Consider the following 25,490-nt stretch of genomic DNA (forward strand, 5'->3'; position numbering starts at 1 on the left):
TATTTAATGCGATTTATTTTGATTGATGCATAGGGGAGTGTGTATCTAAGTTGTTGTGGTGTAGTTTTTTAGAATGGGATTCTTTGCGGTGAGGTGAGGCATGAAGTCTCCTGATGACAGAAGCAGATTGCCAGGAGAGGGCAGTGCGTCTGACGCCGTATTTCGCACCAGCTGTACCCACACCGGGGTGAAGCACCCCAAAATGCACGGCCAGGGGGGTGAAGCACCCCGAAATGCACAGCCAGGGGCTCCGGGGCCGCTCCAGGCAGCAGTGCCCACCTGCCTGCCCAGGGGCAGTGAGGGGGAGATGCTCTGTCTGGGGTGGCCAGGAGTTCACTGGTTAATACTTAACGGGCAAAAATGGGTTTGATTGACATTTGTTTTGTTGATGTTTCATTCTGTGGTTTTTTCCTTACCATGGCAACTTTATCATCACGCCAAAACACCTACTTTTCCTCTCGGAGCCATCGCTGTTGTCATGCCCAGTAGGTTATTTTGGTAGACAGGGGTTGTTCTTTTCAAGTGGAGGTGTTGCCATCTCCTACCAGATACCACCTCCAGTCTTTCCTGTCCTAAGCAGGTTTTCTCTGTGCGAACACTGTGTTTCAACCTGTGGCAAAAAAAATGGAGTTTTAATGGAAACTGCAGCATTTCCTCTACTGTACGTGACACAAATGCTATCTCACATAATTAAGGAAAGTAACGGAGAACAGTTAGTGGTGATTACCTTTCAATATATTGTGTACTTTGGGGCAGAAAAATAAATTATGAATAATGCCCAGGCATACTTGGAACAATTTGCACACTGTGCTGTGAGTGATGCAGACCTGCTGGTAGAAGAGTGTGCTAATAAATTTTACTTTGTGGCGGAAACAAGAGATTACAGTTTATTAGGAAAGGAGATGGCAATTTATTAAGATCAATCAAATATGAATGTGGAGCAAAAATGTTGCCATTTTTATTTATTTATTTATCTGGAAGCATGGGGGGTGCAATTATATAAAATTTGTTGTTTACCTGGGATGTTTGATTCATTATTAATATTTTTATGTTTAGAGGGAACCATAATTTTGCTGAAATGTCTTCCATAACTCCTGCACAATCATATTCATAACTCACCTGAATGTTGACACATCCTGCTGTGTATATATAAATTAACTAGTAACACTGGCATTATAAAATGATGCATTAAATGAAGATGTGAATGGTAATTTAAAGCATGCCATGAAGTGAAATTTAAACCATTGTACAACGCTGAGGGGATTTAAAGAGCTGCCTTTGTGCAGAATTTGCAGGGGCAATAAGGAAAATGACAGTTTCACATCAAAAAACTGAAGAGCAACAGGGACACAAGTGTTACTGAAATGTTAATTGCTTCGCTGTGCTGTTTTGTTAAGACACCGTCAGCCCAAAAATCACTTTTCTGCCTGAAGATATTTTACCACGAGGGCACTAGCGGAGAGTATTAGAAATGACCGAAAAAAAATATGTTTACTTTGTCCTTTTTCTCAGCACTTTGTGGGTAATAAGTTTCACTGTTTCCTGTTTAGTCAGTTGTTTTCCCCATTTGTTTTTGTAGGTCTTTCAGACAGCAACAAGGGAAAATGAAGCATTCTCAAAACAGGAAAATGTGATTTAACCCCACAAAAATGGGCCTGGGGATCCAGGAGTGGGAATAGTATCCGAGACTGCTTTTTCCCTCAGAACTGCAAGCAGCAGCTTGCTTTTAAACTGGCCCGTGGCTCTGGCCCCTGCGCCGAGCAGCGCTGATGTGGCACTGCCTTCGCCAGGCCGGGCCTTGGCTCCGGTGGGTGGGTGGGTGGGCTCCTTTGTGCCATAGCAGCACCAGCACCCAGATTACTCCCAAATTTGTTCCCTAGCAGCAGGGTGCAGGATTTGGCCCACCATCTGCTGCTGGAGAGCAAAGTGGGACCTCTTTGGCCCTGCCTGCCCAGGGGAGCAGTCCGAGGATGAGAACGGATGAATCGCTTCCTTAGGTAGAAATTGCCTCGTATTGGGACTAGACAGAAAATTTCCTAATTTGGGGCAGGTTAGCTCAGTTAGAGGAGGCTGAACTACGTGGATGGTCTTGTCTTTTCTTTCCTTCTCCCCTGCCCCACAGGCAGCTGAGGCTTTTCTGCAGGCAAGCCCATGGCCTCTGCATGGATAGATACCTGCAGAACTGTGAATAAAGTGTACGTGTAAAATAATGGCATAGAAGCCCCATTTATTCCACTGCATTCGGTATCATATCTATTCCTCTCACTTGGACCTTGGAGCCTAGCGTCCAGTGATTATTTTCTTTCACCTATGTGTTGCTACTAACGCTTAATATGGATCAGATCTCGTGGGCATGTGGTGCCAAATAGCCGGCCAGTCTGCCACACTCATTCCCAGTTATTTTTAATGTATTACTTTGTGTTCTGTTTTGAACATCCCTGTCTGATTGTCTCTGTCTGTGATGACTCTCCATAATTGAATGGAATTAAAATGGGAGTTTATGGTTCTTCTTGGTCTTTTAAAATATTTTGCTGGCTTAGAAATGCATTATATTTCATGGTGACCTTACTTAACAAGTGCTACCATCTCCATTACTAAGGGCATAGACTGAAGTTTTTAGCCCACAGCAGATGTTGGCTGAGCTTGCAGGTATGAAGCTTTTATATGAAAGGGTATAAAATGTTTTAAAATACGGCTCGTGGGTTCTGTGGCCAGTGCTCAGTGCTTAGACAGCATCTTTCATTTTCAAAGTGTTTTGCAAATGTTGGTCTAGGAGATACTGAAATGAGTAGTATTGCCCCCGTTCTGCAGATGGAGGAGACAGAAGTGTTGAGGCCGTTGACTACCTTTGAAATGGAGGGCATGGAGGTGACCCCAGAGCCAGCCAGGAAAGTTACAAACTGAGCTGTCAGAGAGGCATCCTCAATGTGGTAGCCATTTAAATTAAAAATATATATAGATATATATATAAAATTCTAGGTGACTTGCCCAAGGCTGGGGAGAACTGTCAGTATCAGAGCCCAGCACTATGTTTTTGCATTGCATGTAGTTTGCAGCCTTGTGCTTGCATTGCCATGCTGCTTTTTTTGCCCCTGGAAAGAAGAGAAATGCCTTGAACAAAGCGGTAGGCTTCAGAGTCCCCTGTTCTTTTAGAAATACTGTAAGTGAGAGCTTGGTCCAAAGGGGATCAGGGCAGGAGGAGGGCACTGGTCTTGAGTTGATGCTGCGTGTACTTGGTTATGGCCGTAATGGAAAACAAGAATTTAAGATGTGACTTAATAGGCTTGAGGGTCGTGTGTGAGTGAGAAGTTTTTGCTGAAAAGATAAGGTAGATAGAAGATTTCCAGCATGAGGTCTTTGGAGCATCCTATGACTGGTCTGCAGAGATGCTTGGGGACGTGGCCCCTTCTGTGTTTTGGCTCTCAGGTTGGCACAGGGGCATATTACATGCACGGAGCCGTTTGCTGCCGGTGCTCCTTCGCCATCGGGGCAGCTGGGGATGCTGCCACAGGGACGCTCTTCAGCAAACACAGTGGCGAGGAGGAGGAGCAGGAGGTCCGCAAGAGAAACTGTTGAAAAGTTTAAGTCGGTGTGTTCTGTAGTGTATTCCCCAAAGCAATCTTGAGTTCCTGGGGATTACTTTGAAATCCGGGAGAGGAAGGATTCTCTTAACTGCAGGTGATAGTTATTGGCAGTTCATTGCATGTGCTACCGGTTTATACTGTTATGGAGCATCCAGCACGTTGGAGTGTGTGCGTGTTCGCCGCTGGGCCTGGCTGGCGTGTAGCGGTTATGGATCCCGGCCGTGCCCGTGCCCCACGTGTTGACCCGCTCGGTGGGTGCGTGCCCCTTTAAGAGGCAGGCGCTTTCTGATTCATGTAGGCTGTTTCTGGCAGATTTAGGGTCTTGCAAAAGATGCCCTTAGTCCCTTATTAAATATTCATAAGAGGGTGGGGTCACATTTTTGTGACCTGAAAAAAATCCCATTAATAAATTTGTTATCTGACGTGAAAACACTTCAGGGTGACGAGCAATCCGTATCACGTCCCATTTAACATCAGATCACAAGTTGTCAGTAAATTGGATCCTTTGTCTTTGCCTCTTGTGAGGTTCTTTAGCGGCATAACTAATAGGGCTGTTGTCTCCATCGCAAATATAGAGTGCTGGTCCGCCTGGGAGCGGTGGCAGGGCGGCTTCTGCCGCCCCGGGACTTGCGCGGCAAGTGGCTGGCAGCGCCGCTGCGCCCTCGCAAACGGTGCGCAAATGTAAACGCAAAAATGAAATAGCGGCGGCGATTTTTACCAAGTATTGCTGCCCCAGGTGAAGGGGAGCGCGGCTCCAGGGGCAAGAGCAGCTGGGCTGGGGACGGCGCTGGGGACGGCGCGCTGACAGGGTGGGTTTGTGCCGAGAAGCGATTCTCTGAGCCTGCCCGCCTGGGAGGGGGAGGGAGCTGGCTGGGGGTGCGCAGGGTGCTGACCCCGCTGGCACCAAGGGGTGCGCGGAGCTGGGGGGCCGGAGGCGACGCCCCCCGCTGGGTGACAGCGTGCCCGCCCCCGCTGGGTGACAGCGTGCCCCCCGGCCGGCCGTGTGCTGCCCCGCGTTGCTGCAGGCTGAGGCTTGCTGGGGGGGTTTGTAGGTCGTTCTCCGCCCGCGTTCCCCTGCGCTGCCGGGGCAGAGCGGCGGGGGGAGGCAGGGGGGAGCGGGAGCCGCTGCTCACGGCAGAAAGTTGCGGCGGAGGGGGGGGGCGCTTCCCCCGGGCCGCCCGCCGGGGCTTTGTGCGGCCGCCGGCGCCCCCGCCGCACGGCTCGGCCCGGCGGGCGGGGCGGGGCGGGGCGGGGCGGGTCCCGCGGGGCAGCGGGCGCGCGGTGCCCGCCGCGCGGGGGGCGGGGGCGGGGCCCGGGCCCGCGGGGCGCCCCGTTCCGGGGCGGGGTGTGCGCGCGGCGCAGGGCGGGGCCGCGCGGGTGGCGGCGCGCGGCGGCAGCCCGCGAGCAGCGCGCCCCGGCACTCCGCCCGCACCCGCGGAGGCTCCGCACCGCACCGCTCCGCCAGCCCGCTCCATGGCCCGGCGCGCCGCCCGCCGCCCGCCGCCGCCCAGGTGGGTGCCGCGGGGAGGGGGGGCAGCGGCCCGGGGGTGCGCCGGCCTCCGCCTGTTGGCTGAGTTTGCTGGCCGGTTGCGCGGCCGCGGAGGCGGGGGGACGCGGCGGGGGGTGGGGACGGGACGGGACAGCGCGGCGCTTCGCAACTTGCTGGAGGTTTTCCCAAGTGTTGCGGTCCGTGCCGGGCTCGTGTTGTGACAGCTGGGGCGCGCAGCTAGGCGCGCAGCCCCGCGGGGGGACAGCCGGCAGGCGCGGAGAGCCGCGCAAAGCGCTTCGCCGGGGCTGCGGGGCCGGGTCAGCCGAGCGGGCTCGGCGGGCGGTACAGCGGGGGGAGCGGAGCTGGCGGCGCCGCCGGGAGCCCGGCGGACCGTGCCGCGGGATGCTCAGCGCGGTGCCAGCCCCGCCGGCCGCCCGGCGCGCGGGAGGTGGCGGTGGGGAGGAGGGAACCCTTAGGAAGTGGGTGGTAAGTTTAGAGCAAAGTGCACATGCACTCTTCCTCTTTGGAATTAACTCCTTCAAAGCCAGCCCGTTTTATGAAGCGCTGGGGGTCTCGGCCGGTCCCAGGCACCGCCGCGCTCTAACGGGACGCCCGCGCCCCGCTGCCTCTGCCCGCGGTCGCGGCGCTGCCGTTTCAGCTTTTTAAATAAAAACAAATTTGTTGGCAGGAAACATGAATCATTCGGGGTGACCGAGATCTGGTTATGAAAACGAAATGGTCGGATTTATTTGAGCGCGCTGCAACAAATCGCTGAAGTTTATTTCTAATAAAAAAAGTGACTTCCGCGGGCCAGTTTGACTTTGGATAGATAAACTGAAATGTTGCAATCTTTTTCGTTTGGATCAAAGCTGATTTTCATGCCTGATGCTTCCGGGCCCGATCCTGGAGTGACCTGTGCGTGTGCAATAGCTGGAACAGCAGAGGGGTCCCCCCTCCCTCCCTGCTGAATTCCTGTGTGCCGGATCGGGCCCTTCTGAGTACCCCTTTACTGGGCAGAGCTTTCAGGCATCTTGCACGGCTGTACACTGAGTTAAAAAGCAATTCCCTTTGCTTCTAGCTCTTTTGAAAAGTCAGGGCTGAAATGCGTGTTTCTGCGTCAATATGTTATTAGAGCAGGCTTCTGTCTGGTTAAGAAATGGCTTTTGTTGATCGCGTGTTTATTGCGGTAGCAGCCTAGGAAGTCTCTAAAAGCGGGTGCTCTTCTCGTCTCACAGCCAGCGGGAAATCTGCTGTCAGAGGGCTTTCAGCGAGCTCCTGTGACTACTTCCAAAAAATTTCATTGATAAGGCTGCAGAGATGAAATCCAAATCCTGCCTAAACAGAGTAGCTGCCTTGGCCTAGACTGTGATAGAGCTGAACTGCAAACTGATTGGTCTGACACTTTATAATCAAAGTTGATTTATTGTTCATTAGTAGTGCATTAGCCCTTTCAGGCAAGACAGTTATTTGTGTAGTGGCCTGTCAAACAAAAGACCGCTAGCACCTGTCATTTCTAAACCATGAGATAAGCAAGCAGATATTACGATAATGCAAATAGAAATACGCTGGAATGAGGTAAAGTTCTAGCATTTTCCCTGGAAAAAATACTCTTTTATTTAACGTGCCTCTCTTTGGCATAGAGGGGAACTGGACGATGGAGGGAAGGGGTTCCCCAGCGCCAGGACCATCAGGAGGAGAAGGCGGTAGGGATGAGCTGGATGTGCATGGCATGTGCTTTCCGAGCCCCTCCGAGGTGAGGAGGCAGCTGGGGCAGATAATGAGTTGGGGAACGCCAGTTGCTGAGATGGAAGATGTGAATGCTGTTTTGTAGCCTGAATTTAATTTCGTTTGGTTTTGGTTTTAGCGTGAGAGCAAGATCAAGGCACTTTGCGTGTTTTGTCCCCAACTCCTTCCTCCTCTTCCCAATGGACAGATGTCATGAAATGATGCTCTTACTGGCAGGGGTTAATTATATGAAAACTTGATGACATCACAGCAGAGCTGTGAGAATGTCAAAATACATCTGCTGCCATATTCAGACATATTGCTCTCCCTCCTCTCCCCCTATATCAGCTCCCCCCCCTTCTCAAAAGGGAATGATCTCATGACATAAAACAGAAAACAACACAAGTGTCAAAAGAAAACAAAATTAGTGAACTTTTGTCTGCCACCATAGAAACGAGGATTAACTTATGTTATTCCAGAGCATGGAATGGAGACTATCTGCATGAGGATATATAGTGTATTGTCTTCTGTGAATTTTCATTTGACAGGGATTTTGGAGGCTGTGATCTTAATTAAATCTCAACTGACTCAAATAATGCATCTAAAGGCATGCAGTGTTGCGTAACCTTGCTGAGTTGGTAAACCATAAATCATCAGAAAGCTTATGATAGGAAGGGCTGCTTTGAAATTTTTTTGTTTGCTACACTTGTTTTTTGTTGGTTTTTTTTTCCCCTGGTCTTGTTTGACATACACTTTACTGTACCACTGTGCCCTCCCTTTTCTAAGCAGTGTTATTTTTGCTTTTTTTTTAAAAAAAAAAAAAAAACAAAAAACCCAAACACAAAACAAACCTTTGAGACATGCTCTGACCAGTCACTCAGCTAAACTGGAGAGAAGTCATAAATATAATGGGATTGACAGGGAAGCAATGTAATCCCAGTGCTGGCTTTCTGGGGATCTCACTGCTCATAGGGAGGTGCGGGTGCCTCACGTTCTCCTACAGCTGGATGAGCCCTCTATATGCATTTTAAAAGCGCAGCTCAGCCCCATGCTGAAATTTATGCTGGGGTGTAAGTACTTACCAGGCACCACTGTGGAGTCATAACGTATTGCCCCTGGGTTGTAATGGGTCACAGATGGATTATTGCACTAATGGACGGTGGGCTTTGACGTCTGTGCAAGTTGAGTTGATTTTTAGTGGTGTGCAAGGAAGAAAAGGGTTGCAACAGTTGTGCGGAGAAGGTGAAAGGGGATTTTTAGGCATTAAAAGTGATGTAGGGCAGTCAGAGCAATTTCTTCTGCGGCATTTGAACCTGGCTGTGCTGGAGCACTGATGTTGCTCGAGAATCACGTTGCTTTTAAAATGCTGAAGCTGAACAAATTACTGTTTTAGTGTGAAATGCTTTGGTTTCTGTGTTTGTGATTGCCTGTCCTGGGCAGCCGAAGGGAAAGGTAAGGGGAGAAGGATCTTTTTCATTCAAAAGTTTAAGGAGCTGCAAAGCTCTTGTGCTTTCTTGTTCTGTATTTCTTAGTTTAGAGCTGCTGTCAAACCTAAGCTGGAAGGACACAGCGCTTGGATCTACTTTTCCCTGTAGCAAGATAACTTACTGATGTTGTTTTCTCCCCCCTTTCCTAGGGAAAAGCAGTAGCAAGGGTAGTTTTATCAACACCTGCAAAACTAGATTGTGGGAAAGTCCTGACACCATAAGCTAAATTTGTTATTGTTTGGTGAAAGGCTTGGCTGGGTTTAAGCAGTTTGTTTGTTTTATTGAAAGCAGAACTGCATTACTGGAAACTACTTTGCTGTAGTTGAGTTAAAATGTCCTGCACTGTTTTGTTTTTATAAGGTGCTTACTTGCTCAACTTTGCTTTCCAGTTAGAAGGAAGGGGAAAAAAAATACATCATGCACTCATCTGCAGATGTAAAGTGGCAGTGTAGAGAGTGTAGAGATTGGGGGGAGAAGCAGCACTGGCAAATATCTCTTCCAACGGCCTTTTTTTTTTTTTTTTTTTTTTTTTTTTAACCTTTCCAGCAGTTTCCTCTGCTAGCAAGAGGATGTGTAGTTTGTACTGAAGTTGAATGAATATTAGAAAACCCAGACTGAATATTGAAAAAATAGGAGGTATTGCTAATTGTTCTGTGCGCTAGTTCGGGACAGATTTGCCTTCGTTGATTAGGTAAGATGCTGTCTTGTTTGGGAGGCACAACACCCCCCTCCTCCCCAAACTGACAACGGGTTTTAATTTTTAAGCTTTATCTTGCCCTTAAATCTGAAACATCATTGTTCAAATAACTGAGAACAAGGTAAACCAACAACATCAAAAAGGTCGGCTTCTGTGATTTCTCAAGGGCTTGTTATTTTGTACTTTCCAATTCTATTTGATGTCTTGACAAAACAAGATGACACAAGGGAGAATACATTAAATTTTGATTTTCATCTAACCTGTTACAGTAGTGGCAGCTTAATTTCTTCTACTTTTTACCGAAGGTGGCTTTTTGCACAATTACTCTAATTGCCACGCCACTTTATGAGAAGGTTTCTTTACGGGTTTCCCATTTCCCTTGATTTTGTGGGGCTTTTTTTTGAACGTGCTTTGACCTTTAACACAGCTAGCTTGCTGGTTGGAGTGTGTCTTCATTAGAAGTAAATCAGTGAATGGCAAGATTGTCAAAGAAGCAACTGACGTTTTCTCATTAGAATCTAATTTGCACCGTTGTGCTTAGCTGTGATGTTCAGCTGTAGGTGTCTGCCATAGGTGAGAAAACCTGCACATTTTAAGCAAATAAAGTTTACAACTGTTGTAAAGGCTACACTTGCAACAAGAGTAGCAAAGCCTGGCTGAGTGGTTAAGCAGAGCTCTGTTTTGTATGGGAAATAAACAGCACGGTTTAACCAGGTGAATATTTTTCAAGAGCTCGCTATTTTTTTCAGCTGGCCAGGACAATATGTATCTCCTCAGATGCCCCAAGTCTGTAGAGGTGGCACGGGGTTCAGTTATTGCAGGAGAAAATAGTCAGGGAGTGGACAGAGGGCTCATCCTTCCCTAGAAACCTGTCGTGAGTTGCAGTTCTTAAAAATCTGCCATGGGAGGAAAAGAAAGAAAAAAAAGCAAAAAAGCCCCTGTGTGTAACACTTCCTTTCTGTTCACATGGAATTCTAGGTGTATTAAATGTTGCTGGTTCAATCACGCTCTTTTATTATTTAATTAAGCTCTCTTTAATGTATGTATGAATTAATACACAAATGTAAGGAGTCTGACATGCTGATCACTCTGTGTGTTACGGGTGTTTGGGGGAGAGGGTTTCAAGGGGTTTTAAAGGGCTTCAGGGGTATTTTGGATGTTTCTGAGCAGGATTGCTTTTGGTTTATTTGAGGCTTTTTTGACAGAATATGTTGATCTAACATTTCCTTGCACTAAACTCTGAAAAAATATATGGATTTTTTTTTTTTAACTGAATCATCATAAAATATCACCACTGTTAGGAACCATGTATATTGGGTTATAATTTTTCCTTTCATGCTGGAGCAGGAAACAAAAATGATAACTTTTTAAAATGTGAAAAATGATGATGATAATCTCGAGGTTGAAATCTCACTCAGCTTATTAAATGAGTATTTGGTGGTGTGTGTTCTGGTTTAGTCTGTATTTGACAAATGTTAGATGTAGAAAGGATTTAATTTATGTAAACTTTATATTTTTATGCAAATTAAATGGGTATTTATTATAGCAGAAACAATTATCCTGGCACTTAGTGAGAAACCTGGTATGCATGAGAAGTGGTAGATAAGATCAGATGTTTCATTCTGTAAACAAATAGGGAAATATTCCCGCTTTTCCTCAGCTAGAAGAGAAGGCAGAAGACAGCAGACACCCTGACATGTCGGGGAATGTCAGCATAGCCCATCCTACTGCCTTCCGTGGGTCAGAGGGAGATCTTCCCTCCTGATAAAATATAATAAACAAAATTATAATAATAAAATGCTAATTTAATTTTAAAGAGGGCTCCCCTCCCCTTTTAATAGGGAGTTGTATTGTTACGAAGAGAACTGTTATGCTAATGACAGACTACTTAGCTGATTTTACATTAATATAATAAACATTACCTGTCTTTATGTGTTGTGCCTTATTATGGCAAAATAACTAACTCTAAAAGTGAGATTCCGTTTTGCATAATGAAACAGCATTGCAGGTTCTGCGTGAATAATTCTAACAGCGGCATTTTTTTGCTGTTGGTTCGGAGGATGAAATACTGTGTCGGAAATGTTCTAGTCTCGGGATGGAAGCAGGTCCTGCCTGCAGCTCTTTTGCTGGGCTCTGCTCTGGCTTGTGGCGTTGTGCTGCTCTGCTTGCCAGGGTATCAGTGGTTTATCTTCTCCTGTGGCATGAGCAAAGCTGGCTTGTATTGTTCCGGCTGAGATTTTTTGACATTTTAAATGTATTGCACATAATAGCTTTCTAATAAGACAGCTCGAGTTAATTGTTTGGTTTTGCCCAGCCGTATCTGTTTTTATTTGTAGCCCAGTATTTTTAACTGTTCCTCAGCAACTTGCTCTGTCTGTGTTCAGCTATGTTTTGTCCCGTTTGACTTGTATCACAAAATCTTTAACCAAAGAATTGCTGTTTGGAAATCCGAGGTGCCTGGAATGAGGTCTTACTGAAATCGAGTTTGAACGTACATCGCAGGAGAAAAAGATTTTCTGGCAGAGTTATTCTTCATGAATTAAGGAAATCCTCCCCATCTTCCATGCACGCCTGCTAACAGTTAACAGGACCACAACCGTATCCGACAAAGGCACGTTGTGTGAAAATGGCATTCTTTTTTTTTTTTTCCCCACTTCATACAAGATTAAACTACTTGAAATTATTTAGCTAGTATTTAATTATATTAATATAACTGAATATGGGGGAATGGAAATGATTAAATAGGACTAAATCATTTTCATCCCTGTGACCCTTGTCTGGGTTGCGTGGAGGAGTGACAGATGCATCCCTGCTGTAACTCTGGTGTGAAGTTAAAGGTGAACTTGGTCCAAGTTGGTGGAAGTTTTCCTTGGTCAGTCTCACCAAAATACAGCGTGTTTGCAGAGCTTGTGTTCAGGGGTAGTGGGGGGGGGGGGGGGGGGGGATGGGCAGGCTTTTGGGGGATGTGGAGGAACAGCAGGCAAAAAACCCTGGGAGAAATAGTGTCTGAAAACAATTGTGAGTATTAAAGACATTTTTTGCCGTTGATGGTATTAGCATGTCAGCAGGTCTATACTAGCACAGCTCCGAAAGCCAAATTGCAGCTGTATTTTTACCTTTGCTGCCAGGTTTACATGCAGCTGGGTATCTACCACACCCTATTGTTATCAGTCAACAATACCAAAAGTAGTTCATTAATCATATCAATAACAACAATCGTGTTTCATGTGGAAAATAAACAAGTTAAAAAAAGAAAAGACTGATTTCTGGTCTGCATGCTAACTTAGCATTCTTTAAATATATCTGCCAGTAGTTTAATTTGAACTTCAACTCCCTGAAGGCAGTAAGACAGAATTATTTTAGTTCTTCATAAACTGCCTTCTGTGATTCATTGTTAACTCATAAACCACGCTCGTTTTCATGTACTTAAACAGTTAAGCCATTTTTAAAGTTGGTTTGTAATTTTTTTTTGGCAACACGTTTAAGTTGACATCTGAGAGATAGAAATCTAAAATTAATTTATAGCCCTCGGTTTAGGTTTCATTTACTATCAGACAAAATATCAGAAATAAATATTTTTTATCTAACATAATGTAAAGTATATTGCACAGTATCTAAAATAAAGTTTAGTTTTGACTGAATACACTCAAAAAGGGACCTATAAATATTAGAGAGCTGTAGTTAAGAACTTACATGACTGTTTTAAATACTATTGATTTAAACCACTGGCTAGATTTTATGAATCAAAGTGTAATTTCCAAGCTTTGGCTATATTTCTCATCGCTAAAGCACTCTCTCTTGTGTGCCTTTAGCAGCTTTCCAGACATTCAACACGGGATTAAATGATAGTAGTTACAATGATCAATAGGTTAAGACCGGTACAATCACTCTTACCGCTAATGACCTCGGTAGTAATGGGTAATAAAGTGTGGGCTATAATAGCCTATTGCTGGTGCTGCATGCCCTTTGATTCCTAGTATTACCAGGGACTAGCTACATGAAAAAGTTGGACGTTGGGAGTTAAGAGAGTGGATATATAGGCCATCATTCTTAACTATTTAAATTCCTCAAACCGCACGTGAGACCATGCTTGCCTGGGACACGCGTGTCGTTGTTAACACGGTAGTTTCTGGTTTATTTGGATTTGTGAAAGGTTTCCCTGGGTTGCTTTTGTGATAAGCTGAAGTACAGACCTTGGCTAGCTGTGGCTGTTTGCCGTGCTTATAGGTGGAAGGCAGGACCTTCTCTAGAGGGGCAGATGTGGTGTGAAAATGGGGTTTTGGATGGTGAAATGAAGTTGAGTGATCAACGCACACTTGCACTCCTAGGTGTGCCATATAGATACACATATACACACTTCGGGGTTTTTGCCCTTGCTCATTACATGCTTCTGTTCTAGCAAAGAGTGTGCAGCTAGGAGATTCTTCACCGGAAGGTACATGGCCAGTTTTCAAAGGTAGGGTCAAATCCTCAGATTTGTCCCAAGATAAATATGCAAAAAGCCATGGAAGTGAATGGGAGTTGTCTCCACATAGCTGACGGCAGAATGCGGCCCTTCTATTAATCACCGATGTGTAGGGTTTACAGCACCCCACCCTATTCCTGTCTGTATCCCTGCTTGTCGTCATAAATCTAACTGAAGAGTATTTGTGTTGTCTATCTTCCAAGAAGGGCACAGAAAACATACTTAAACATGCTTCCTCTTCTGTTTGCTCAGTCCGACTTCAGAAAGGTAGTACAAACCCGAGGGTAAAATAAACTTCTCTGGGGAGGAGAATAATGAAGGTGAGTCACACTCTGGGGCGAAGACAGTGACGGCAGGATTTAATTAAATAATTTTCTACTCCCAGAAAAGTTTTTAAAAGCGCGTGGATTAAGGTATTCTGAAATAATGGGGTTATCCATCCCGGTGACTCAGTGTCCTCGCGGCTGGTCCTGCGTGGCGAGGCGGTGGCATTCCTGTAGCCATGGGCAAGCGATGCCAGCAGCGGGAGAACGGCCACTGGCTTCGGTGGGACTGGCGTTTGACCCGTAATTAATCTCCATTTGCCTGCACTCACACCGGCCTGGAGCACGTTAGATACACGGGAAGGTGCTGGTGCCATGGGGAGCGCGCTGGGGACCTCGCCGAGTTTGCATTAATGGGATGTCGGAGCGCGTGAGCCTGCGTGGGGCTTGGCTCAGATGTTTCCGAGGCCGTGTCTGGCCCTGGCACACAACATGTACACAACAACACGGGGAGATGCGCAGTGTACATGCGTCTGACCTTCAGGAACCATTTTTAGTTCATCAAAATTAGTGATGCTGAGAAATCAGGACATCAGTGCATAATGACTGTGAAATTAGGAATGAGAGCTTGCTATGCAAATGACAGGACAAATCATGTGAAAAAGTCAAGATAAACTGCATATTAAGACATTATGTTACATAAAATTAATACTGCATTTCTCTCTTGCTTACTACTACACTGGAAGATATATTTTTTTTAAACTCCTTTATCTTCGCATCAGCTATTGTCTGCTGATTTTTTTTTTTTAAACGAGGTGCACAGAAAAAGTGCTAAACATATTATTACCTTTTATTGTAATACATGAGATGACAGGAGATCCTTTTTAGCAAAGTATATCCTTTACTGCTTTTAGTTTTTTGCTGTCACGTATTTGATTTGAAACTATAGAAAAGTCAGGTGCTTAAATATTACTGTTAAAACTCATATGGGTTTTGTCTTTTCCTCTATTGTGTTTTTTTTTTCTTCTCCTTTTCTTTTCCTTTTTTGGGGTGGAGGGTAGAGGGGTGGGTTTCTCGGGAAATAGTCTTCTTGCATTACTAGGACTGACAAAATGGTTCTCATGTAGTCTGCAAATTAAACACAAGTGCAGTGATTATTTTGAATAGCTAAATTACATTCTAGAAAGCTTGCAGAATTCATAGCATTGTCATTAGGTATCCGCTTGAATACAATTTGTGTAACCTTGGCCAAGACAGCCTGTCATTTTAATGTCAGTGTTTTATCTGAACAAGACATCATCCTTTCAGATACAGTGTACAGGTTCCTTGCAAAGATGCCCGTGCAGAAACGTGTTAACAGTTGCAAATATGAAATGCTATCAAGTTCATCACTGTAGCTGTTTGTCACTGAAATGTCATGGAAAGCGGCTTTTAATGGTATCTCACATAATATGAAAGAATTGAAGACATCTGTATGCTGGGTGAATATGGAATGGTAAAGACATCGTGGTAGGGCCTTTCTGTTAAAATTGCATAGGAGTCTAGTGCCGTTATTCACATCACTGAGCCTTCCTTCAATTTCCTTAAAAACCTGTCGTAATAGGGTCTAGATCGCATCAGCCTGGGATACTGGGCTGCTGGATTTCTGCAAGGGCTTTCTGGGAGGGAAAGGACCTAGTTGGCGGATTCTTGTAAAAATAATTAAATCATAACAGTGTTTGTCATGTTATTGCAATGGGAATTCTTATAAGTGAGCAATGTTTTGCGAAAGGGGAACTTAGTCGCTGGGAAAATGTGTGGTGGGTACTTCTGCCCGCTGTGGTGGGCTGTGAGGGCACCCCCGGTGCCAGGCACGGGGGTGGTGGGTGGCGCGGGGGAGTTGCGGCGATGCGCTCTGACCCCCTCTGCACTTTCCTGTTGTGTTTCAGGTTCCAGTGTCGGTGGCTATGATGACACCTCAAGTGATCACTCCCCAGCAAATGCAGCAGATCCTCCAGCAACAAGTGCTAACTCCCCAGCAACTCCAAGTCCTGCTCCAACAGCAGCAGGCACTCATGCTTCAACAGGTAATTGTTTCCTTAACAGCTGCTCGGGTGGCCCCTGCAGATCCTGGAGGGCTTCGCCTCCCAAAACGTTCCTGCGGAGAGAAGCTGCCCATGTCTCAGGTCCAAACCTTGGAGCAGCCATGCGCTGAGATGAACTGACTGCTCTTTTGTTTTTAATTCTAGAAATAGCTACTGGAAACAAATCCAGGGAGCAGTGCTAGGAGTGTTTCCAAGATCAGCTAAATAATACAGATGCATATTTAAGTGTCAGGACTTCGGCAGATGTCCCTGTTGCTTTTGCCTGCATCCCCCAGAAAGCGTGGTGTGTCCTGACTAATGGGAATAAACACGGTAGTATGGTGACACTTGCCATTTTAGACGTCGTTACGTCCATCTGGAACTGTAAAGGACTATGGATACGGTGGCAATAAAAGCAGAGAGGTTTGCAAGCCTTAATCTGTTTGATTTCAGCCAACGTATGCCGTGCGGTGTGTCAGTGTTTCTCACAGCCCGTGGTCCTTTTTCAGCTGAAAAGTTCGCCACCGACGAGCCCCAAGGCTCCGTTATCAGAGGACACGGCACAGCGGGGGCTCACGAGTCCTGGGCGGGTGGCAGCATCCACCCCAGCCCGATCTTGCGTGCTCCCTCCTGCCCACGCCGGAGCGCTGCCTGCGCGGCGCACATCTGGGGAGCGGGGAGGAGGAGAGTATTTCCCAGGACGTCTATGCATGTATTGAACAACACTTAATACAGTCAAACCCTATCATTTAGAAAGCATGTGTGTTTCACAACAGAGATTCGCCAGGCTCTCTCAGCAAGGGCATTCTGGCTTTGTTGTTACAATCAAAGGTCATTCCTTGCCTTATTTTAATTAGTTTGTGTAGAAAATGGTATGTTTTTCATCAGTTCATTTTGGAGATTACTTTTCAAACGATAATGCCAAGAATAGTCAGTGTGCACTGAATTTATTGTTGAGTTTCAAACTAAAGGTCAGACCATTACAGATAAAAGGATGCTATTTTTCACATCACAGTTTGTGTGTTACACCAAAAGGGACACTGAATTGGCTCTCCACTTTGTTACTTACCATCTTTCCTTTTCTTTGTAGCAGCAGCTTCAAGAGTTTTATAAGAAACAACAGGAACAGTTGCAGCTTCAACTTTTACAGCAACAACATGCTGGAAAACAGCCTAAAGAGGTACAGACAATACCCATTTTACTTTCAAACCGCAGATCCCCGGGGACTGTCTAGTGGCTATTAAACTGTCATTCATCTTATAAATGATTGCACAACTGAACTGACTCTATCGGGTCTCAGCTTTCAGATTTAGAGTTATTGTCCTGTTTTCGCCTGTGTTTTCCTGTGCTTTCCATTTGCTTGCTGCCACATATTTTATAGCAGGGGACCATGCCTTGATGTTCGGTATGAGTACTGGAGCAAGCATCTAGACTTGTATCTTGGGAGAGTGCTTTTGGAAGTTAGTTATGTTGGAGAGGGGAGGGGGCAAGCAGCCGGCCCAGATACCGTGCTGTCCGCTGGAAGCAGGGCAGAATGCCAAGAGACGTTGGGTTTGGGCTTGCCGTTTCCAGTGGAGAGGTTCTAGTTTCACGTTCCTCGCAGCGTGGGCTTGGCAGGGACTGACCGCACTGGCGCATCATCGGTGGCGACACTGAGAAGCGAGGTCTGGGAGGCAGAGGTAGCATGGGAACGCCGCCCGTTCACGGCGTGGTGGCAGGAGACCTTGCTGTGATGCCACCATGGTCCATGGCAGGAATGGGACGGGCCCGGGCACTTTCTGCCTGTCCTTTAAATACACTTCCCTTTCAAAATACCTGTCATGTCCTAAACTTTGTTGATTGTGGTGTGCTGAAATTTAATTTTGCTGCAGTTACATTTCTTTTTAAGGCACCGAGTTCAACTCTGGAGTCACGAGGCGTTCGAGGCTTCCATGTTTAATCTGACATCAATGCTGGCTTGGGTAGATCCTCGAAAGCTGCCTCTTGGCACGAGATGCTGCACGATGTCCTGCGATAGCGGCAGCACTTCTGTGTCACTTCACAAACGGCGTTGCTCAAAGCGCGCATCAATTCCTGCCCCCTGCCTGCCCCCCCTTGAAATTTTGGTACATTGTGCCACCTGTGCCAAGTTTTAACCCAGAGTGAATTTTTCCAGCTGAGTTATAAACCCTTGAAAATAGGGGGGTTTATAATGGAAACGCTGACACAACCTTAACCATAGCGCGCTTACGGGCACCACTATAATAAAAAAGGAACAGATTAAAAAGTGTCTAAAATGTAAATCTAAAGGACTAACAGTAATTAAAATGGAAATGGCACAGGGAGGGAAGGCATGTAATTGTGAGATATCACTGTGCAGAATGCTCTCAGCTTTGTTTTGCTGGCTGTTTTTCTAATTCAGTAGGGCTTACTCATCAGTGGCAGTTCAATGCGCGTTAATGACTCTGGGATGCAGGCATCACTCTGGACAAAGAAATGATTATTGTGCGGTCAAAAGAAGTTCAAAGACAAGAAGGGAATTTCAGTTTTTTCCTTAGAGATCCACATTCAAGAGCATATAAATTAAGCCAAATGTTAAAAACCACAGTCTGAAAGCTGACTTCAAAGTCACAACTCTCTAATTAATGAACTGCGAGTTTCAGTTTGGACAAGTCGTGGTTTGATGCGCCCATAAATCAACATGACAGGTCTGTTTCACAGTCTCAGACAGCGCTTGTCATTGAGTCACATCAGATGTAAACACAGCAGAAAAAAGAGGGAATATGAAGGAGGTGCAATTGATCAACAGAATTGGTAAAAACCCACTTTTGAAACGCATTATGCATGATCACAGGAAATGGCGATAGCCTCAAGAGGCTTTCTCCTTCTGCTGTTGCTTTTTTGAATCAGATTTCTAACAGCCTTCAAAAGGGAGAATAAGAATTATGGAGCTTCTCCCCTGTGGCTGGCAGGCAATAACCCCCTGTTGTTATTTTGTGCTTCTTTCTTTTCAAAGGCGTCAAAATTTAGTTTTTTAAAGATCTTTAACTCTATATTTGAAGACAAACAATAAAGGGCTGCCACTGTCATTCTTATCAGTTACCAGGGATTGTATTTTTTCTTTCTGTTGCCACTTCTTATTAACCTCTTATTTGGTCTATTAGACATAGTTTTGAATGCAAGCCTGCATGCTGGGAGAACATGAAAGTTCAGATGAGCTCAGAGGGCAGATAAAGAAATTTGAAGGGGAAAGTTACACAGCAGAATGAACGATAAAAGTTAACTCTTCTAAATTGCTGTTGTCAGACAGGAGAGCATCTCAGACACAAAGATGAGGGCTCGGAGCTTAAAGAAAAAAATACTTTGTGTTAAAAAGACGAGAAGGGGAGTTAGACAATGTGATGGCATTTCAATATCTAACACACTGATTTACTGTGGTCACACTTCTGATATTACACTATCGAAAGCAACAATAAGGACGGACTCCTTCCTGGTTCAAGAAGAGCATTTTAACAGGGTAGCTGTGCAGAGAACAAGGGGCCCAAGTCTTTGCAGCGTTTGCTACGGTTCCGGGGAGGGGGGAATTTTCGCTGATGGTTTTCGTGGAGGCCTGTTTGGATGATGCATTTCAGCCCACCCCACAGGTTTGTTCATTCAGCCCGTTTTCCCTGCCTTAAGGAGGTTATTCTTCCTCAATTAGCATGCCAGCGGTGCAATGGTGGTCTTTCTTTTTTTCTTTTTCTTTTTCTTTTTTTTTTTTTTTTCAATCCTTTTTCTTTCCCCTGCTTCTCTCTCGTACTAAAACTGACGGTGGGGTCACATGGCGAGCAGTGCCGTGTTGGGGACTGGCGGCTGCCGTGCTAACGAGGGTCGGGTTTGTACCTTGACAGATGGAACAAGTGTATTCATGTCCTGTGTCCCCCAAGTCATTTTCTTCGTGCCTTGTCCTATTGTGCTGTCGTGAAAGAAGGAAAACACAACAAATCTCCCAAGCCCCGCCGGTAAAAGGGATGTGACCCCCAAGCAGGATAACAGAGGGACCCCAGTAAGGCTTCTGGCAGGTTTTACTGGAGGGCTGCGTGGCGTAGCGGAGGGCGAGCACCGCGTGGTGCCCGGCAGCGAGCCCGCAGCCCTGCGCCCGCCGCTCCCCAAAGCGGGGGCTCCCCAAGGCCGGGGGGGCCCAGAGCCACGGGGGGGTCCGGCCTGGGGCCGCGGCGTGGGATGGAGCGGGTTGTTTTCCAAATGGGGCCGTTTGTCCTCCGGCAGTTGTGACAGTTTATGTTAGGCAGTAGGGAGTAACCTAAGAAAGGAAAACAGACCTTTGACAGAAGCTTTAGGGAGGGGATCAAAAATGCAAGTTTTATCAGGATATTTCAGCATTTTAACACTGACTACTGACCTGACAACAGGACTGCACTGAGACCTTTTTTGTATGCATTCAATTGTGAGAAGTAAACAAACTGCCTTGTATCCTGTGTTTGGTAACTGGGTGGGGAGCGCAGTTTGGCAACGTGTCTTGCTTTTAAATTCTTTCTTGGACAATGGGCCTTGTATACTTTTATATCCTGGCTTTTCAAAGTAAAGAGTGTTCAAGAGCTTTTCTTAGGATAGCTGAGAAGACAACCAAATGGGCATCAGTCAATTTATATAAAGGTGTTTTTTTCTTTCCTTTTATTTTTGAAACAGCAACAACAAAAAACAAAACCAAAACCATGCTAACTTTACACTCAGGCAGCAAATAGGTAAAACCCAGCTTACTGTAACTAGATTTTTGTGGAATACCATTTATTATAGATATAAAATACATAATAAGGATATATATTTAGCAAATGAATATTGATGGAGGCAAACACTAACTCTTAATGTAACTGTTGCTGGGGCTTGTGTTCATCTGGTGCTGTTGCATAGTTGCAGCAGCTGGATCTCTCTGAGCAAGCTGTTGCAAAGAAATGAAAACTCTCCAAGTTTTAGGATAACTAAACACCTAGTTATTTAACTGTGTTCTTGATGTCCTAGATTGTCTTTGGAAATAAGGTAGATGGACTTTATAAAGCAGATAAATTGACGGTTGGGTCAGTTGTGGGTGTACAGTTGGTTGCAGTGTTAGGGTTGGTGGGGCGTGGTGGTACAAGGAGGTGGGGGCCAGATCCCTGGCTGGTGTCTGTCAGTCCTACTCCCGCAGCTCTGGTGGATATATTATTTTTTTTTCCCCCTACTTGACACCAGTAGGGAATGGGGCCAGCGATCCTCTGGCTTGGTGTCAAGGAAGGGCGACAGAAAGCTTGGGAGCTGGCTGGGGTTTGTGAAAGTATGCAGTTTTGTAAGAGTTAATTTTCTTTCCGTAATTGTTAGCCATAATGTGTATAAGACCTCCACCTTGATATGATTCCTAGCAGATTAGGGATATTAGATAATTTCCTTCTATTTATTGTACTACTGCACTGTATTATCTTTCTATCACTCAGATAATTACTAAGGAAATCTACATTAATTTTTTTTGGCTAGCACAAGGAACTGCTAAACACTGGCATGATGTATTGATGTTTTACACAACAAAAGTTTTCCTCCTGTCATTGTACAATAAATAAAAAGATATTTATCAAAATGCAAAGCCTTTCATGGATTTTAAAGAACAAAGCAAATAAAATACAAGATGAGCATGGAAGTAAAACCTAGAGGCTTCCTTAACTGAACAAAATTAAGGACTCTGAAGCCTGGAGTACTGTACATATTAAACACTCACATTCAAGTAAGATGTTGTTTGCTAAATTATGAATGTGTGTAATTAAAATCTAGTGGCTGTTTCTATGAAAGATTTACAATGTTATTTCATCGTTTGTCATGGCTAATTAACAATATTAGATGAAGTTTTTCTTCTTCAAAGGTCTGATTTTTTCTCATTTATTTATGTCAGAAGTGATAAACAGAGTAGTTAAAAGCTTCTCTGGGTACAGTAGTGAGAAAAGCAACATGTTCTTTTACACCTCAAAGGTTCAAGGTTCACGTCCCTGTGGAGTAAAGCAACTCCATCTTCTTTCTAGTGAGAATAATTAAAATTTTCAAAGTGCAGAAGTAGCAGCCTTAAATACAGCACAGAATAATTCCAAACAGAACAGAAAGTATTGTGGGGCTTGATGGATGAAGAGGAGAGAGTAAGTATAAAATACTATAAATTAAGCCAGTCGTAATGCCTTAATAGTTGAGACAACCCTCGCATGAGCAAACAGGACACAGTGCAGGGTTGTTTTTCATTACATCTAAGTGTGATGTGATCGTGTGGTGTGATTCTCACGTTACACATGTTCTTTGCCTCAAAGAATTACCCGGGACTTTAACAGCCAGCAGCATTTGCTTCATCCGCCACTGAAATGCAGCCGCTTCTGGGGTAGAACGCAACCTCGTGGGCCAGGGCGATGCGGTAGCATGGACCAAGAAACGCTGCATACATTTTTAATTGGGATGGCAGGAGGGATTTAGGCAGGATGAAAGTAACCGCTGGAGGTGGGAATCGACTGCAGCCCTGTGGTTAGCTCTAGCACCTAAGCGTGCCTTGGGGTCTTTGATACGGGGTGACGGGCTCGCTAGCTTGCCTTGATAACGGGTGACTGCGATCAGAAGTTGAAGTGTGTTGAGACAAGGAGCCCTGTAAATCCTCCATTAATGCTTTGCTCTGTATTGACAAACGTGCTTTTTTTTTTGTTTTGTTTTGTTTTTGTTCTTTTCCAGCCCCAGCAACAGCAGGTGGCTACGCAGCAGTTGGCCTTTCAGCAGCAACTCTTACAGATGCAGCAGTTGCAACAGCAGCACCTCCTGTCTTTGCAGCGTCAGGGGCTGCTAACCATCCAGCCTGGCCAGCCTACTCTGCCTTTGCAACCCCTTGCACAAGGTAGGTGAGGGGTGTGGGAGCTGCCGGCTGTCTGGCAAAGTGGTAGCATGCATGCACACACACACGAAATTGTCACTCAGTACCAGAGAAGGAGAGAAGTCTCATAGGCTCATAAAATAATAAGCCCAGAAAAATCCTGACAGGCAGGGTGGGCATTATAGAGGTATTTTTTGAGAAGGGCAATGCTGAAATCATGGGTCCACCCTGGCTAGCGGGAGGCAGGCAGTTTGGAGTTCAGATTCAATTTGCACAGCTATAGCCGGTCTGACGGGCTCGAAGCTGCTGGTTGTACTCATCTGGGCTTGAAATCCTTCACAGGGGCCGTCTTAATCGATTCTTGGTGCTGGGTTCATGGCTGAGAGTAGTGTGAGAGCAGCCTTTCCTTTTCTAAATGTGTTCCTTGGGCCCTTTCTGGTTCCAGCCTGGCGAGGAGCCGGGCACGGAGGAGCTCTGATCCGCACACTGCCGAGCTGTAGAAATTTGATTGCCCTTTGCTGCAGCTGAGAGGGAGAGGTGGCAGTGTCTCCTCTCCATGCCTGTTTACACAGCCTTCTATTCACTGCCTGTCTGCATCAGAGCCTCGTTCCTCCCTCCACAGTGAGGCAAATTGGGATTAACTCCATTTAATTTTAATGGTCTTATTGACAATTAGATCCTCCTACATCTTTATTCCATCCTGCACTCTGCAAGAAGTTACTGCTTTGCTGACATCCCTATTTTTTCTTACCTTGTTTTTTTGTGTGTTTTTTTTAAGATATTGATACATTGAAAGCCATAACTACTTAAATTACACTACTTTTGACAGTGATTATTACCTGGGGTTTTTATTCTGTCTTTGCCTCTTTGGCTTGAATTATTTTATTTTTTTTTAAACTGGGTTTGTCTGCAAGCCTGGGGACATTTTAACAGACTTGCCTGAGCTCTGGCTGGTGTGATTAAGGCAGACAGAGTTGGCGTGGTTCAGGGAGGACCAGGTCTTTCAACCATGATGCTGGTAGTTCTGAATAATCATGCCTTTTGCTTCCCTTGCCCCATAATAAATTTAAACATCTACCTCAATAACTTGACTCAGCTCAGGTTGGATGATTTGGGCTCTTTGAAGCAGCCTCAGGGCTCCTACTAGTTGCTAAACCATATAATGAATTTACATTCAGCTCTGTTCAGTTAAATAAATGGAGGGGATGGGACAAAACTGCTCCGGTTCTTTGCCCTCCTTTGTGTGTACGTAGCTGCAAGAAGGAGAACAGGGTGGCTGGTGGGAATTAACTCACGTGGATAAATGAAGACAAAACTGGGGAGCGGAGTCTGCTTTGTGGTGTGGCTGGCGTGGTTTATTTAGGCTTATTTTTGCCAGACCCACAAGGGTACATGAGCAGCAAACTCCTGTCTCGAGAGGCTAAGCTGCTGGGGACCTGGCGCCTCCCTCTGCGAGAGGCAGCGTAGCCTGCCAGTATCCCGGAGCTGGGCGCCTGGTCCAGGCTGGTCCTCTGCTGGGTCGGAGGCTGATGCATGGGGAGGTGATGCCTGGCTGGGGGCGGCATCAGGCCGAGGGTGGCAGTTAGTGGGTCACCATCGATGTGTGGTGTGATGGGGAGGAGGCGTGAAACCAGTCCAGGTAAAAGGGCATGTAGATGAAATGCCATTTGTACTTGGAAAATGTTACAGCGTGCATTAATTACGCTTCAGATTTATTGTCGGAAGCATCCCAGGCTGTTCCCACACACCCACCGGACTCAAGCTTCAACCTTTCTAATTTTTCCCACAGCTCCTATACTATTAAGTTTGCTCGGTAAGGTTCATTGTACAGTACATCAGTTAAGCTGTCCAAAGGAGGGCAATTGGGCAGTGACAAGACACGCTCATGTGTAATGTGAAAGAAATGAATGTGGTGATGCATGAAGTGTAATCTGTGCGGTAACACATCGGAGACACCAGTAGGTAATTCAGCAGTCGTGGCATTGATTGATATGGTTAGCAGGGTAGTGTAACTATTAGTCCTGGCAAAGAAGCGTATTTAAAACCTAAGGGGTGCTTGCTTGCATGCCGGAGACGACGTAAACATAAGCAGCAAGGGCTGGTTCGTGCAGGGAGATGAGCTGCGAGCGCTGGGGGCGGCTGGAGCCGGGGGCTTGGCGGCGGGAGGAAAGAGTAACTTGAGATTTCAGGCAGGTTGCAGTACAGCTCGATATTTTATTCTTTTTTATCAGAGAGACGATGGCTTAAAACTGATGTCATTATGAGGTTTAAATCAACTTTCTGCTTGCTTGAACATGGTCACCTGGGTATGGAGGTACAAGGACACAAAGAGGTTGAGCAACTCTGTTTGTCTTTGAGCCGGTGATACCTGGGGTTGGGAAATTGAGTTCCGTGAGCAGTAATCTGTCAACTGTCCCCACAACATACATTTTTTAAACCTGTGCCTACATTTTCTTTCATAATCAAGGGGACTAGTTGTCCTGAAAAATGCAATGAAGAGCCAGGGCTATAGTTTAAAATAATTGGTAATGGACACTTCTTACTTAAAAAAAAAAAAAAAAAAAAAAAAAAGATTGCGTACCTCGTGCCCTTTTGTTTTCAGAACAGTTTGCAAGAGTGAGACAAATACTCTAAATGTGCTTATAAAAAAAATAAAATCATTCCTCTAGAAAATGCAGCTATGAATTTGGTTAAAAGCATTTTGCTTTTCTTCTTAAGCATCTGTAATAGTGATAAATGTTTCTAAGGAGAGAATGCTACTTTGTAAGTGATATTTTTGTTATGGTTTTAGAACTAATACATTGTTTAAAGCTGTATTTTAGTTTCATTTTAGTTTTTAGTGCTCGCCCATTGTCTTACACAAAACAGCACATCCT

At 45.4% G+C, this 25,490-nt stretch overlaps 1 protein-coding gene across 13 annotated transcripts in view; it reads left to right on the forward strand.

The window, feature by feature from the left end:
- Window positions 1-25,490, forward strand: part of FOXP1 (forkhead box P1) — a 390,897-nt gene that overhangs the window by 297,851 nt on the left and 67,556 nt on the right. For 10 of the 13 annotated variants that reach the window (XM_040591471.1, XM_040591463.1, XM_040591464.1 and 7 more), the window contains 3 exons: window positions 15,639-15,776; window positions 16,864-16,953; window positions 22,479-22,638. In XM_040591471.1, coding sequence (XP_040447405.1) covers window positions 15,639-15,776; window positions 16,864-16,953; window positions 22,479-22,638 — 388 coding nt within the window. Of the gene's footprint in view, window positions 1-4,992; window positions 5,096-15,638; window positions 15,777-16,863; window positions 16,954-22,478; window positions 22,639-25,490 lie in introns of those variants that run through there. The other 3 variants (XM_040591473.1, XM_040591474.1, XM_040591469.1) reach the window with 3 other exon arrangements.

This window comes from Falco naumanni, chromosome 4 (assembly GCF_017639655.2).
Source record: "Falco naumanni isolate bFalNau1 chromosome 4, bFalNau1.pat, whole genome shotgun sequence".
Lineage (NCBI taxonomy): Eukaryota > Metazoa > Chordata > Aves > Falconiformes > Falconidae > Falco > Falco naumanni.